Raw genomic sequence first — 15,877 nt, 5'->3', positions numbered from 1 at the left:
GACAATACCCCCCCGGAGCATTTCACCCCCTTGACAATATCACCCCGACATTCTCTCCGACAATTACCCCGCAGGACATTACCCGACGAATTACCCGACAATACCCCCCGTTTGTGGTGATCATTGTTATCTCCTTTTCCGGACATTTTCTATTCTTTTTTTCCCTCGAGCAATTACCCCCTCGTGTACTTTACTTCCCGTCGACAATTACTCTTCGCTCTGCGGGACGTTTATTTTGTTTTTTTTCCTCCCGTACAAGTACCTTTTGGTTTTTTTTTCCCGGACATTTTATCTTCATCTTTGGTGTTTATTTATCATTTTTTGAATTTTTTCAGTTGGCATTATTTTGCTTAGGCAGGAGTGTCTGGGAGATTGGAGGGAGAAGGTTTGATTAGAGAGGGAGTGTAATGTGGGAGTAGGGTGGTTGAGGAGGAGAATGAGTCGTAGTAGTAGGAGGTGAGGAGGAGGATTGATGGAGGGTGAGAAGAGGAGGTGGGGAAACGGGAGAACGTGTGTGAGGATGAGGCAGGGGGAGAAGGTGAGAGGGAGAGGGGGAGAAGGTGGAGGGAGGAAGGAGGCTGGTGAGGGCGGAGGAGGAGGAGGAGTGAGGAGGAGGATGGAGAGAACTGTCGGCGAGAAGGTGGTGGAGGATGAGGGGAGAAGAGGAGGAGAGGAGGAGAAGGTTGCGAGAGGAGGAGAGGAGGAGTTAGAGGACGAAAGAGAACGTAGAGGGGAGGGAAGAAGGTGGTGAGGGGAGAGGTAGAAGAGAGGAGAGGAGCGTGGAGGAGAGGAGAGAGGAAGAGGGAGGAGGGAGGAGAGAGGAGGCGAAGAAGAGAATGACGGAGTGAGGAGGTAGAAGAGGGAGAGGGTTAGCGGAAGGGCCAGGTGATGGAGGAGGGAGAAGGTGGTGGTGGAGTAGGAGAGAGGAGGAGGAGGAGGAGGAAGGAGAAGAGAGGAGGAGGGATGAGGGAGGAGTGACGGAGAGGCTGAGGAGACGGTGGAGAAGGAGAGGAGATGGAGGAGGGGGGCAGGGGGGAGAACCTGGGAAGAAGGTGGGCGGAGAAGGAAGGGAGAGGAGGGTGGAGAGGAGGAGATATGGAGGAGGAGGAGGAGGAAGCGCGGCGAGGAGGATGGGCCGCTGAGGCGGAAGGAGGTTGAGGAGGGCACCCTACTCCTTACCTCCATCCAGTCCCCTCCATCCTCCCATCTTCCTCTCCCCTCCTCCCCTCTCCTCCTTCCTTGCTCACCACTCATTCCTCCTCCTCTCTCCTCCTCCTCCTCTCCTCCTCCTCCTCCTCACCACCTCCTGGACACGACCTTCTCCCACTTTCTCCACCACCACTGAGTGGCCTGTCGCTAAACTCCTCCCTTCTCTACTCATCCTCCACTCCCCTCTCCTCTCCACCGTCCTCTCCTCCTCTTCGTTCCATCCTCCTACCCCTCCACCATCTTACTTCCCTCCTTCCTCTACCTTCCTTGCTTCGTCCTCCTAACATCCTCCTCGTCTCTCTCCTCTCCACGCTTCTCTCCCTGCCTCCTCCACCTTCTCCCCTCCCTCCTCCACCACCCTTACTCCCACGTTCTCTCCATCCTCCTCCTGCCACCTTCCTCTCCTCCTCCTCCTTCCTCCTCCACCACCTCCTTCTCTTTCCTCTCGCTCCGTCCTCTCCTCCTCGCTCCTCTCACCTTCTCCTCCCCCTCCCCTCCTCCATCTTCTCCCTCCTCGATCTCCACCACGCTTCTCCCCCTCCTCTTCCTCCACTCCTCTCCTCTCGTCCTCCCTCTGGCCAACTCCTCATCCTCCTCCATCCACCTCTCAGCACCTTCTGTCCCCCTCATCCCCACCCACCTTCTTTCCTCCTCGCTCGACTCCTGCCTGTAACCCTGTTCAACATGAATAATAAACACCAAAGTGAGTAAATGTCCGTGGGGTAATTGTCCAAGGGGTAAATTAGTCCGGGGGGGTAATCATTGTCCGGGGGGTGTAAATGTCCGGGAGGTAACTTGTCTCGCACGGGGTAAATTGTCCGGGGCGTAAATTGCCCAGGGGGTTCGATTGTCCGCGGGGTGAAAGGGCAGGGGGTAAATTGTCGCGGGGTAATTGGTCTGGGGTGTAAATTGTCCGTGGGGGTAATTGTCCGGTGGGTAATTGTCCGGGGGTTAATGTCAGGGAAGGTAATTGTTCGCGGGGGGTAAATGTCCGGGTAATTGTCGCGGGGGTAAATGTCCGATGCCTGATGTCTCGCGGGGTGAATGCATGGGGGGTAATTGTCCGGGGTGAATTGTCCGGTGGTAAATGTACTGGAGGTAATGTCCGGGGTAATTGTCTGGGGGTAACTGTCCCGGGAAGGAATTTTCCGGGTAAATGTCCGGAGGCTAAATGTCGGGTAATTTGACCAGGGTACAATGTCCGGGGGTAATTTCAGTGGTGTATAATGTTGGGGGGTAAATGGTCGCGGGGTGATGTCCGGGGGGAATGGCATGGGGTGAAATGGCATGGGGGTAAAATGTCCGGGGGTAATTGTCCGGGGGGTGATTGTCCGGGGGGTATTTGTCCTGATACCGTCTATATATACCTACATGTCGACACACACCGTTATTTTGGTAAATGACAATTAATTTCACCAGTTATCAAGACATCTGCGATCTGTAACTTAAGTTTTCGTGACAACGCCGGAGAATAAGGCGCCGAATATCAAGATAGTGATACACGAGTAAGTGCTCAACTGCACGCTCGTTGAATGGCCTCATGGGAATCTACAGTTGAAATGATTGATTTAAGTACAAAAGTCTTGTCGCTACGTATTGTTATTGTGTCAACAATCACCAGTGTGCATGCAGGTGTTGGCCATGGCACCGTTGAGTATAATATGGCAACCTGGTTCAAAGGAATGTACTGAACTGATCGCGAATTGTAAAATATTTACTGACGAATTATGGCTGGGCTTTAAAAAAATCCCCGTGTTAATCACTCAATACGGGCTTCAAACAGCGCTTAGAATCAGCGCAAATATTGTAACACTTTCTACGGCTCAGCATATTACAAATGTTCTACTGCATCACCCGTAGTACGACATAAACGGTGGAATTCTTTCGAAAACATCGAAAAGAGTTCAACAAAGGCGCGTCTGCTTGAAATATATGAGTCACGTATAAACCGACAGACAAGTTCACAAAAACAAGGAAATCACGCGTCGTCGTTGCTGTTAACCGGGGGTGACACGTTGACAGGTTTTTGACAATGCAGAAAGACGCGATGACGACGAACAACTGACACATCATCTCGATTTTGTAAAATTGTCCGCCCCGATCGCGAGCTCCTCCATCAAAATGGCCGTGCTGACGTAACTGGATTCTTTCCCGCGTTTCCAAGCCAGCGGTTTGCGGCCCAATTATTGTTTAGCGCGGTGAGAATGGTGCGCGGACGGAGTGGGCGTCAGGAACAATTTAACTCGGAAAAATCAGTTCCCGCCATTAAATGCCAATAGATGACATTTTCAAAGCAATCTGAAAATTGCCCGCCTGCACGGTGCTTAACGTCGTGGCTACCATGCAGAACAAGAATGATTACATGCGACGTTTCAATTCCTTCTACACTTCATGAAGGCGAGTACGTACGTACCGACTGAATCCAACATCGATTTTAAATTTGCGGTAAAATCGAGTCTTTCTGCGGTAAACTGTCGCTTTGTGGTGAAAATTTTCACGCTACACACCTAACTCTATTCGAGAGCCATGTACGGTCACTGACATGGAAATAAGTAACATTCACACGCGCACGCACGCCCACGCGCACGCACGACCACGCCTACACGCACAGGCCCGCACGCACGCCCACGCGCACGCATGTAAACACGCACGCACACACACAAACGCACGCACGCACGCACACACACAAACGCACGCACGCACGCACGCACGCACGCACGCACGCACACACATACACATACACATACACACACTTCGTAGCTGTGCCGATTAAAGCGTATACGTATAGGTACGCTCGCATGCGCAAGTTGTAGTAAGGTGTGGTATTCTCACTAGAATGCCGGTAGATCACACAAGCTGTCGATTACATATATTATACAAGCGTGGTAACTAACAAGAAATTACCCCTTTCAGTTCGATAATTCGACCGGCCGACCTCGGCTATTTCGGTAAAACGTAGAACAATCCTACAAATTCGTCTGACTTATAGTACCTATACCTATATCTATATATGTATACATACACCTATACTTGTACCGATACCTATATATATATCTAGCCTATACCTAATGACAGACTCCGGAGACTGTTCCCTACTGTCTCTCTTTGTATAACGAATTCTAAGACGGTTCCTTTGTCTCTCTTTACATAACGAATTCTAAGAGTGTTCCCCTGTTTCTCTCTCTCTCTCTCTCTCTCTCTCGATATAATATCAGGAGCGTATAATGACAAATTTGTCATTATACGCTCCTGATAATATATATATAACAAATTCTAAGACTGTGCCTCCGTGTCTGTCTTTAGATAAGGAATTCTAAGACGGTTTCTGTTTTTCTTTAAATAATGAATTCTAAGATTGTTCCTCTGCCCCTCTTAATATGTAACGAATTCTAACACTGTTTCCGTCTCCCTTTATATGACGAATTCTAAGACTGTCACCCAGTGTCGCTATACAAAATCCTATATTTGTCCTCTTTACCTTGCCATATATAGAATTCTATAATGGTTCCGTTGTGTTATTGCTGTACAGAATTCTATGAACGATTTATGTAGTCCGAAAAGTGACAGCTTGCTATCACTATATGCTGGATTTCCCTATTCGACTGAATTTCTAAAGAAGACCCCGCGCTGATCACCCTCGCAATCTGCAGCTGTGAATCTTAACGTGATTGTCGTTTGAGATCTTCAGTCGGAGTGTCCGCGATAAAATCACAGAAGAGATTGCGCGGATGTGGAACCTAAACATAGCTGACTATAAAAGCGCGTGCATGCATTTTTTTGTCCGGGAGATCTCGCAAACCCACCAAACGCCGAGATTGTACACACAAAAAACAGCGAACTGAAACCTCGCATGCGGTTCAACGTTTTACAGACTTCCAAACGAAATGTTAGTTCGACTAATGAAGACATGATTACGTTCTATGGGCGACTGACGCATGTTTTCGCTCAGTGTGATGTTCTAACTACATACACTACTCGCTTTGATACTTTTTGTCGAAAGCTGACAGACCGACAAAACATGTCCTCGGTCAATGGTAACATGATTGACGCAGCCTCAACGCGTCTATCAAATTCCGGGATAATTACTACTAAGACTCTACAAAATAATTACAAAACTAAATCTGAGTCGAGTATTCATGATCACGTTTTTTACTCTATCCGTACGCATGAGGTTTCTAAACAGTAATTAGCTTAGTACGCTAAAAACCTGATCTTCGAATAAATGGAAAACTTAAAATTAAATACACATGAAATTAAGGTAGCGATGTTGTGATGTAGCGATAACACGTTGCGATTACGTGGGCAATTAATGTTTCAATCACATTTTTTAATAAAAAACCGGAGGTATTTTCACATCATTCTGTCGGCATAATTATTATTAGGTTTAAACTAATTTTTTCAGAACTAATGAGAAATCAATCAATTTTTGATAATTTAACATTCATATCACAATCAAACTTATCCAGGTAGATATGTTCTAAGATGCCACATCTAAAGTAACACAGCTAATACATCCTAAAATTTCACACAATGAGTTAGTATATTCCAAGATTAAACACCACATACGATCAATAAATCAAATAAAACTGAAATAATTTCCAACATTACTCATCACCGTGTAATCAAAATAAATAAAGTAATGTTATTTATTAATTCATTAGATCTGTAGAATCAGCATTACAATGTGTATAGACTAATCACACAAGAAAGCTCTCTCTTCTCTAGGTCTCTTCTCCGCACAAGCCCAAAAGTCTCAACGCAAATAAAGCACGCAAACTAGAGCAAAACACGCCCGCACAGATACACACACGCACGCACGCGCATACCTACACACATACACACGCGCGCGCACACACGCACGCACGCTCGCACGCACTCACACACCGAGAAAGCGAGTATTAACAAGAGGTAGATCGATGGCATATTGTGTCAATTTGGCACAACGCCGCTAGATTTATGCAAATTAATGAAACACGGGAAGAGCAGAGCGTGACGAGAGGACAGCGGAATGTAACGGAAACAAGTAGTATGCATGCAGTCACAGCGTCAAATCACGAGGGAAGTTTCATTTTTGCCTATAACAATATATCGTTATTTCCGTAAATGTTAACGTACTTCACAGAAAAACACAGCAGCATGACTATGAGGAGGCAATTTTTATTTCTGCCCATATATATATGGTTCTAGGACAAATACCCCCCGGACAATCACCCCCGGACAAATACCCCCCGGACAATTACCCCGGACAAATACGCCGGACATACCCTGGACATTACCGCCCCAGGCCCATTACCCCCCGAGACAATTACACCCGGACATTTACTCCCTGGACAATTACCCTGGTAGCAATTACCCCGCGACATTTACCCCGGACAATTACCCCGACATTTTCTCCGGCATTACTCTACGGACATTTTACCCAGGCAACTTACCCCCGGAACACATTACCCCCCGCGAATTACCCCGGACATACCCCCCGGAATTTACCACCCGGACAAATACCCCCCCCCGAAGATTTACCCGGCACAATTACCCCCGGACATTTCCCTGGACAACTCACCCCTGGACATGGGCCCCTGGACATAATTACCCCAGCTTTACCCCCGGACACATGTACCGCGGACAATTCCCGGAATTTACCCCCTGGGAATTTACCCCGGGACAATGTACCCCGGCACTTTTCCCCGGACAATTAACCCCCGGACGTTTACCCCCGGACAATTTACCCCGAGAATGTAACTACCTTGGTTTTTATTATTCATTGTATGAACGAGTGATACAGGACAGGACGGCTCGAGGAGGAGGGAGAATAGGTGAGTGGAGCGAGGAGGGGGAGAGGTGGGGAGATGGCTGGAGGCGGAGGAGAGCAGGAGGGGGTGGGAGGAGGAGGAGGACGAGGCGGTGGAGAACGAGAGGGAGGGAGTAACGTGGAGATGAACGTGGCTGAGAGGATGCAGGAGGGAGGGAGAAGTGAGGAGGAGAAGGGCGGACACCGCAAGAGGTGGCGGAGGAAGGAGCACCGGACCCCGGTGCTGGAAGGAGAGGGAAGGCGGTGGAGGAGAGTGACGGTAATGGAGGAACGTGGCGAAGCAACGGTGAGTGGAGGGAGGGGAGGCGGGAGTCGCAGCGAAGAAGTGGAGGAGGAGGAGCGGGGGGGCGAGGAAGTGGAGGAGGAGGAGAGGAGGGTTTAGAAGGACGAAGAGAACGGTAGAGGGGAAGGAGGGAAGAAGAAGAGTGGATGCGAGGAGAGGAAGGGAGAAGAAGAGGAGCAGGGGAGGTGGAGGGGGAGGAGGAGGACGGAGGAGAGAAGAAGAAGAGGAGAGTAGGGAAGTGGAGCGAAGGTAGAGAAGGGAGGACGGTTACGCGGCAACAAGGGGCCCCCACGCGGTGGTGAGAGGAGGGGAGAAGGTGGTGGCTGGAGGGGAGGAGGAGGAGGAGGAGGAGGAGGAGGAGGAGGAGGAGAGGGAGGGGAGGTGATTGAGGTGGAGGAATGGAGGAGAGAGAGGAGGGTCGGAGACAGGAGCAGGAGATGGAGGAGGGAGGGGGGAACGTGGGGGAACGGTGGCGGAGCAAGGGAAGGGGAAGAGCGAGGAGAGGGTGTGAAGGACGGAGGATCGATGAGGTGGAGCAGGAAGCGAGCGAGAGAGAGAGGAGGGCGGACTATGGAGGAGAAGGACGGTAGAATGGCAAGGGGACCCACTATACCTCTCTACCTCATCACTCCCGCTCCTCCTCACTCCAACGTTCCCTCCTCCTGCCTCCAATTCATCCTCCTCCTCCTCACCTTCCTCTTCCTCCACCTCACTCTCCTCTCCCCTCGCTCCTACCTCCTCCTCCTCACTCCAGCCAACTTCTCCTCTCACCACTGGCCCTCCGCTACCCTTCCTCCTCTTAACCTCCTCACGCTCCTCCGCCTCTTCCTCACTCTCTCCTCCTCTTCTTCTCCTTCTACCTCCACATCTACTCTTTCTCCCTTCCTCTATTGCTTCTCTCGTCTCAATCTCCTCTCCTGCCCCTCCTCCTCCACCATTTCTCCCCCCCTCAGCTTTCACACTTCTACCCTACCATCTATCCACCACCCTTCTCTCCGTTCTCTCCTCACTCTCCTCCAGCACTCACTCTCTCCTCACTCTCCTCCTCACAACCTCGCTCTCTTCCTTCCTCCCTCCTTCTCCTCCCTCCACGTTCTTCCCCTCCTCCTGCCTCTCCATCTTTCTCCCCTCTCCTGCATTCATCATCCACCAGCGTTCTCCTCCTCGCTATCACCTCTCTCCTCTCCTCCTCCTACCTCATCCTCGCTTCCGTCCTCACCACTTCTCCCACCTTCTCCCCCCTGTGCATACCTCCAACACCTTTCTATCTCCTCCTGACCTCCTGGCTGTATCCCTGGTTCAACAATGATAATAAACACCAGTGAGTAAATGTCCGGGGGGTAATTGTCAGGGTAGGTAATTGTCGGCGGGGGGATAATTGTCCGGGAGGTAGATTGTTCGGAGGATGGTAAGTTGTCCGGGAGAGTAATCTGACCAGTGGGGTGCTTGTCCGGCGGGGCTCGCCGGGGTGAATGGCTATGGGGGTAATGTCCGGGGGTAATTGTCGGGGGGTAAATTACCGGAGGGGTAAATATGTCGTGCGGGCGTAATTGTTCCGGGGTGGTAATATTGTCGCGGCAATGGTATATTTGCCGGGTGAGGTAAAATAGTCCCGGCGGGGTATTGTCGGGGGTATGTCCGGGATGGTGACTTGTACGGGGCGGGTGAATGGACATGGGGAGTGTATTGTCGGGCCGGTATTTGTTCGGCGGGGTAAATGTCATGGAGGGTAATTGTCCGGGGGGGGTAAATTGTCGTGAAGGGCGGTAAATCGTCGGGAAGTAATTGTCCGGGCATTAGGGTAAATGTCCGGAGGTAAATTGTCCGGGGGGGAATTGCCGACGCGTAATGGTCCGGGGAGGGTATTCTCCAGGGCGGTAATGTGCGAGGGGGCTGATTCGGTTCGGGGGTACAATTGTCGGGGAGGTAGATGATATGAAGGGCAGGTAAATTAGTCCGGGGACAAAGAAAGTGATAGATACCGGGGTGAAATGAAGACAACACTGAGCCGAAGAGATAAAATAGCATGGGGGGGGGTATATTGTTCGGGTGATGGTAATGGTCGGGGCGGGGTAAAATTGTTCCGTGGGGGGTATTTCGGGGGGTATTTAGTACCTGAGTCGTCATATACTACTACTTAATGTCGACACACACCGTTTATTTTGGTAAGATGATCACATTAATTCACAGGTTCAGACATCTGCGATTGTAAACTTAAGTTTTCGTTGACAACGCCTGAGAATAGGCGCCGAATATCAAGACTAGATGATACCACGAGGTAAGTGCTCAAACTGCCACCGCTCGTTGAAATGGCTCAATGGCGATCTACAGTTGAATATGATGATTTAAGTACAAACAGTCTTGTCGTACGTTAGTTATTGTGTCACAATCACAAGTGTGCATGCAGATGTTGCGCCATGGGCACGTGGAGTATAAGTATGGCGACGTGGTTAAAGGAATGTACTGAAACTGATCGCGAAATTGTAATATATTTACTGAACGAATTATGCTGGGCTTTAAAAAATCCGGTTAACTTCACTCAATGACGCGGCTTCAAACAGCGCTTGAATCAGCGCAAATATTGTACACTTTTCTACGGACTCGCTAATAATACAATTGTTCTACTGCACTCACCGCCGATACACTGACATAAACGGTGGAATTCTTTCGAACATCGAAAAGAGTTCACGAAGCGCGTCTTGTTTGAATTATATGAGCTCACGTAATAACGGCAAAGACAAGTTCACGAAAAACAAGGAATCGACGTCGTCGTTGACTGTTACAGGGCGGTGACCGTTAGAGACTCGAGAAACCAGGAGCTACCAACGAGAAACAGGCGGTCACGCACGCCAAATCGGCAATCGCCCGCTCAAAAGCATGGACGCGATCGTTTTTGAGCAAGTTCGCAGAGAGGACGCTACGATGTCGCACCGAGACAAACTGACACTCATCTTCGATTTTGTAAATTGTCGCCTCTCGAGTCGCGAGAGCTCCTCCATACAAAATGGGCCGAACACGCGTGCTGACCGTAACTGGATTCTTTCGCGCTTTCCAAGCAGCTGGTGTTTGCGCACATCTTGTTCTAGCGCTTGAGTGAGATGTGCGGCCCGTAGGGCGGCCGGAACAATTTTAACTGTCGGAAAGAACACGTTCGCATTAAATGCCAATAATGACATTTTCAAAGCATCTGAGAAATGCCCGCCTGCACGGTTGCTTAAACCGTCACGGCCTCACTCCATTGCGAAACAGAATGTTACCATGCGACGTTTCAAATTCCTATCTACACTTCGATGAAAGGCGAGTACGTACGTTATCCGAGCTGATCCAAATCCTTATTTAACATTCTCCAGCCGCTCAAATCCGAGGTCTTTCTGCGGTAAACAACTGTCGCTTTGTGTCGCTGCAAAAATTTTTCACGCCTACACACCTTAACTCTCATCTCGAGAAGCCATCTACGTCGTCACTGACATGGAAAATAGTAACATTCACACGCGCACGCAACCGCCCAAACGGGGCACGCACGCCAATCGCGCACGCACGACCCAGCGCCTACACGGCCACAGGCCCGCACGCACCGCGCCACCGCGCACGCATGTAACACGCACGCACACACACCAAACGGCCGCACGCACGCACACACACAAAACGCACGACGCACGTACGCACGCACAATATACAGCATACAACATACACACACTTCGTAGCTGTGCGATTAAAGCGTATACGTCAAGATAGGACGACTCGCATGCGCAAGTTGTAGTAAGGTGTGGTTTCTCACTAGAATGCCGGTAGATCACTACAGAAGCGGTCGCATTCACATCATCACTCTATACAAGCGTCGGTAACTAACAAGAAACATTACCCTTTCAGTTCGATTAATTGCGCACACGGACCGACCTCGCTCATTTCGGTAAACGATACATAGAACACATCCGTACAAATTCGATCCTGACTATATAGCTACCTATACCTTATCTATATAATGCTATACATAGCTAACCGTTATATATATACCTAGCCCTATACCTAACCTTCTGATCGCTCGCATACCTACACTTATACCCATACCCATACATATACCTATAACCATACCTGTACCTACCTATACCTATACCTACCTATATTTATATAACTTATGCACCTATAAGCCGCGTTCACACGGAGCGAAAATGCCGGGTCGAAAACGATCCGAGACTGACCCAGATCAAAAACGACACGGGTCAATTTTGAAGAGAGCGTTCACACGACATTTGATTGATCAGTTCTAGCAATCAAACTCTGGCTCTCGACACTGGCAACGTCTACCGCTGTACTAATTCTGTCCCGGGTCGTGTGTCGGTGCGCGTTCACACGGCAAAAATGAACCAGCGCTCGGGTCGTTTTCACACCCACTATGGAGAACTTTTCACCACTTTTCGTACCGAGAAAACGTCCATGTGAACGCTTGGCCCGGGACGCATTTGACCCGTCCGAACCGTACCGTACCCGTCAAATTGCTCCGTGTGAATGCAGCTATAAACTATTACGGTGCTTCCAACGAGCAGGTTACTTACCCAGAATTCCTTGCGAGATGTCGGAGGGCAGGGGAGTGCGGAACACGGCCCACGGTATCTTCGCCTCTCGTGCGTTGTTGCACGCCACCTGGTGAGGGCGCTGCCATCGTATTGACGCGTCCTTGCCCGGCTCCGTCGGATCATAGTAGAGCGACTTGAGGCTGGGTGGGAAGGAGTCATCAACGAATGGCTCGTGGTTCTGCACAAGAGAAAAATGAAAGGATCATGTAGCTTTTCTTCACACCCGACCGAGATGTTTAGTTTTCACTACTTCCGGTTCCATTCATTAGATTGGTACAATTCGCAACATCAAAGAGTCTATCCGAGCTATGCGACAACGATTTCTGTTATTTTGTTGACGCTATGTTTTATACTCCCGCGAAACTGCAAAATCTTCATGTAAATTTCATATGTAAATATTCATCCCACTGTTGAACCACGTGTTTAACTCTCGCAGTGCCACCTAGACTAGACTGCAGGTCCAACGTGTTCAAAATCGTCTGACTCGGCATCAAGCCCACCTTTTCAGTATACTGGTAGACGCGAAACTCATAATAAACTATCATAATGAATGCTTGCTTATGACAATCTACGTAGAGTGCTCTGCTACTGTATTTCCAGCTCCATTGCAGCTGTGACGCTTAATTAGGCAGTACACATTAAATCAGGTCCACGGGGAACAATATGTTTTTCTAGTGGCAATTAACAGCGATTGCCGTGCTGTTACCGTCCCTGTTCTCGCGTGCATGAAAAGCCTGCCGTAATTAGTAGGAGTGCTCTAATTAATGTAGCTTTACTGCTGCGATAAGGTGAATGAATGTGTCACTGTCATTAGTAGCTGCTTACAGTGATTACGTCACCGCGAATAGTATAATGGAATTTTTTTTTTAGCAAAATACTAACTTTAAAAATAGAAGTACGGATTTGTTCACCGTTTGCAATTGAATCGCTGCTTTATTTGTAGTTTCGTCTGATGTAAGCAACCAGCCGCGACTTATGCATGGCGCTGATAGCGGACGAATTTGGTGCGTATAATTGTATACAATCAAATTAAGCATTAATTTTGCATCGTTAAATGGTTTACAAAATTATTTGCTAAGAATTTCAGAAAAGATTAATGTTATCAGTTATTACATTTCTGTTAACAAAGGCACAGAATTTCCACAGATGCACACCTCCTACGCCTCGTGAGTCTAAGCCTCTCCTCTCCTAATCATTTAATTAGTGCTATTATATATAAAAGAGATTATATCGTATATAAATACCCACTGCGATGTATTTGAAAGAGGCGGAGTTGGCTTCTATTTACTTCACTAATTCTCCATCCATTCAAATTATTCAAAACCGAAGCTGTATCTTAATTACGATGATCGCAGGTGTTCATTGCCTGTTTGTCTCGACCTTATATTTGCTCCCGACTGCATGGATTTACCCGGTCGTTATTCGCTCGCTGACCGCTGCTCGCTTTCTTCGTTCTCACGTCGCATTATGTTAGAAAATTCGTACGCATTCTCAAAACGCTTCCCCCCCCAATCGCCCACCCGCCGAGCTGCCTCCGCCACCCACCTCCTCCTGATGCGCATTGAATTTTAATCACGCAGACTTTGCTCGAGAGCGCACAGTGACACGCGCGCTGCATGCAAGCAACCTGTGTGATTGCTCACATCACCCGGTGTGACATCGCCCCAACACCTCCTACACTCTACAATTACAAGCCGAAATAACGATGCACATGTCACCGTAGGGCCGTAGCATATCCGCAGGGTTCTGATATCGTGAAACATATTAATAGACCGGGACGCGGTCGGGGGTGGTGACGTCACAGCGACAGGTGACACTCTAGGTGGTGACAGCGCACGTCATTCACTGATGAGATGAAAGCCGGAAGGCCGCGGCCAGCGGCGCGAACAAACTAGCCAGACACCTACGCGACCCCCCGCAATCCGCCCGTCGCCAACGCTATTGCTTTTCCCAGAACGAGATTCTAAAACGCGAGCGATTTCATTTATTTTACGAACAATACGGAACAGCGACGTTTTTATTTTCTTAACCTTCACTCTATATAGATGGAATTCCTCCGTGATCACGCCTACCCCGCGGTTATCTTCAAAACACAAAAATTGCATTTCGTCTGTTGGTCTGCTCGCGATATCCATAACTCGCAGACTAACGCATTAAGCTTTAGTCGTTGGTTTGACTCGCGTGGCCCCTGCCACAGGCTAGGACGCCCCCTAGACACGGGTTTCTTCGCACACAGCAGCTAGCTGACGCGATTCTGTACCCGCGCCAATATCTCCCCAGTATTTATAATGACAATGGTGGCAGAGCTCCCGTTGCTGTCAATATTTGTCGGGGAAAACCCATTACCGAAGTCTTCTAAGATTACACGCGTTTACTACGGCATATATACGCAGCATATCACCCAGCAAGGTTTTTTATCTATACATTCCGAAATGCACTCGACGCGAAACATAGCTTAGCATGTAAAGCGAATATGACGGCAATTCCCCGTACGACCTCACGGCTGTTAGAGCGTGTATACGAAGAGTAATCCACTAGAGGAATGAGATCAAAGTTATTGAATATGTTTTCGGGGGGTATAACTCGACATTATAGTTCGGGGGGTAATATAACTCGACATTAAGTCTAAAAGCCATTGTTGCCATTTACGAGCCCTCGTAAGCATTATGACAAGGATTTTAGGCTTAATATAGCCAATAACGTGGATAAAACCCGTACATATATTTCACTTTTCATAAAATGCGTCTTGTATGCGTTATTGACTCATCACGCTCTCCAACCGGCCAGTGCTACCTAGACGGGTCCTCGGCAATTCGTTCAACACGACCGCGCCACGTGCAGTCGCAGATATACAGGTGGCCTTCCCCCACGACTATTCGATATGTAGAAGTCCTCATCCGATATGTAGAAGTCCGATGTGTAGACTCATATAGACGGTCGCTCTCCACTCGCGCCGCCGTCACTCGCGTACAGACCGTTCATCAGAGCGTGATATTGCAGTAACGTATATCACTCACTGCGTTTCAATATCCTCACTAACCGCGCATCTAAATAAAGATGCCACGCATGCAAGTAATATATATGTAATCGCAGCTGCGGTATATGATACGAAGCATCATTTGCAAATAGATGGAAAATCAGTAAGACCCGTGGGAAGAAATTTGCAACTAAATAAGAATGTACATTAGAGAGGTGGTGGGGGGCTCACTGGGGCACGCGCGTCTACGTGCGCAGAAAAAATTAATTGTCGAAAACGTGAGCGCACGCAGGCCGCATGCATCCTCATGAGCATGCAGCTAGTGCAAGTCTCGTGTGTTGTTAAGGAGCGTGTCAAGTCTCGCGTGCATGTCTCGCGTGCGTTAAGGAGCGTGTCATATGAGCAAGGAGACTATCATACATAATAACATCAGGAGTGTCATAAGATAGACTATATAATTATTATAGTCTTATATTATATCTATATTATCTATAATATTATATCACTATTATATATATATAATAGTAATATAATATAGATAATATATTATTATATAGAATATTATTATATATAGTCTATATAATATTATGATACTCATGATAATATCATACGCTCGCAGGTGACCCGTTACGTATACGAGAACATTCCGCATACGTTCCCCTGACGGATACTGTCAGTATAAGTCACCACGCAGCACAGCAGCGGTACATAACGGCAAGCGTGGCGTGACACGCACACAAGCTATAGCAGCACCGCGGATACGTTACGCATCAAGAGCATATAAAGAAGGAATATAAGTATATATATATATATATATATATATATATATATATCCTTCTTTATATGCTCTTGTACGCATGTATGCGTGCAAACAAGCCTCAGACGACGGGCGCCATGCGGACCCGACGAAGCCGTCGGATAGTGCGTGCACATCGCGTGTAGTATGCATGCGTGCGCGCGCACACGCACACACACACACACACACACAGGAGGGCATCTATTCATCGGCGCTCCATCGCAGACAC

At 48.5% G+C, this 15,877-nt stretch overlaps 1 protein-coding gene across 1 annotated transcript in view; it reads right to left on the bottom strand.

The window, feature by feature from the left end:
- The window catches only part of LOC106807426 (calpain-15-like), an 82,937-nt gene that overhangs the window by 13,662 nt on the left and 53,398 nt on the right, over positions 1-15,877 (bottom strand). Inside the window, exon 2 of the mRNA XM_014809748.1 lies at positions 11,855-12,053. Within this exon, the coding sequence (XP_014665234.1) occupies positions 11,855-12,053 (199 nt within the window). The remainder of the gene's footprint in view (positions 1-11,854; positions 12,054-15,877) is intronic.

This window comes from Priapulus caudatus, unplaced genomic scaffold (genome assembly GCF_000485595.1).
Source record: "Priapulus caudatus unplaced genomic scaffold, Priapulus_caudatus-5.0.1 Scaffold214, whole genome shotgun sequence".
Lineage (NCBI taxonomy): Eukaryota > Metazoa > Priapulida > Priapulimorpha > Priapulimorphida > Priapulidae > Priapulus > Priapulus caudatus.
Note: the sequence above shows the minus strand (reverse complement) of the source record. Positions and strands in the feature narration are given on the sequence as shown.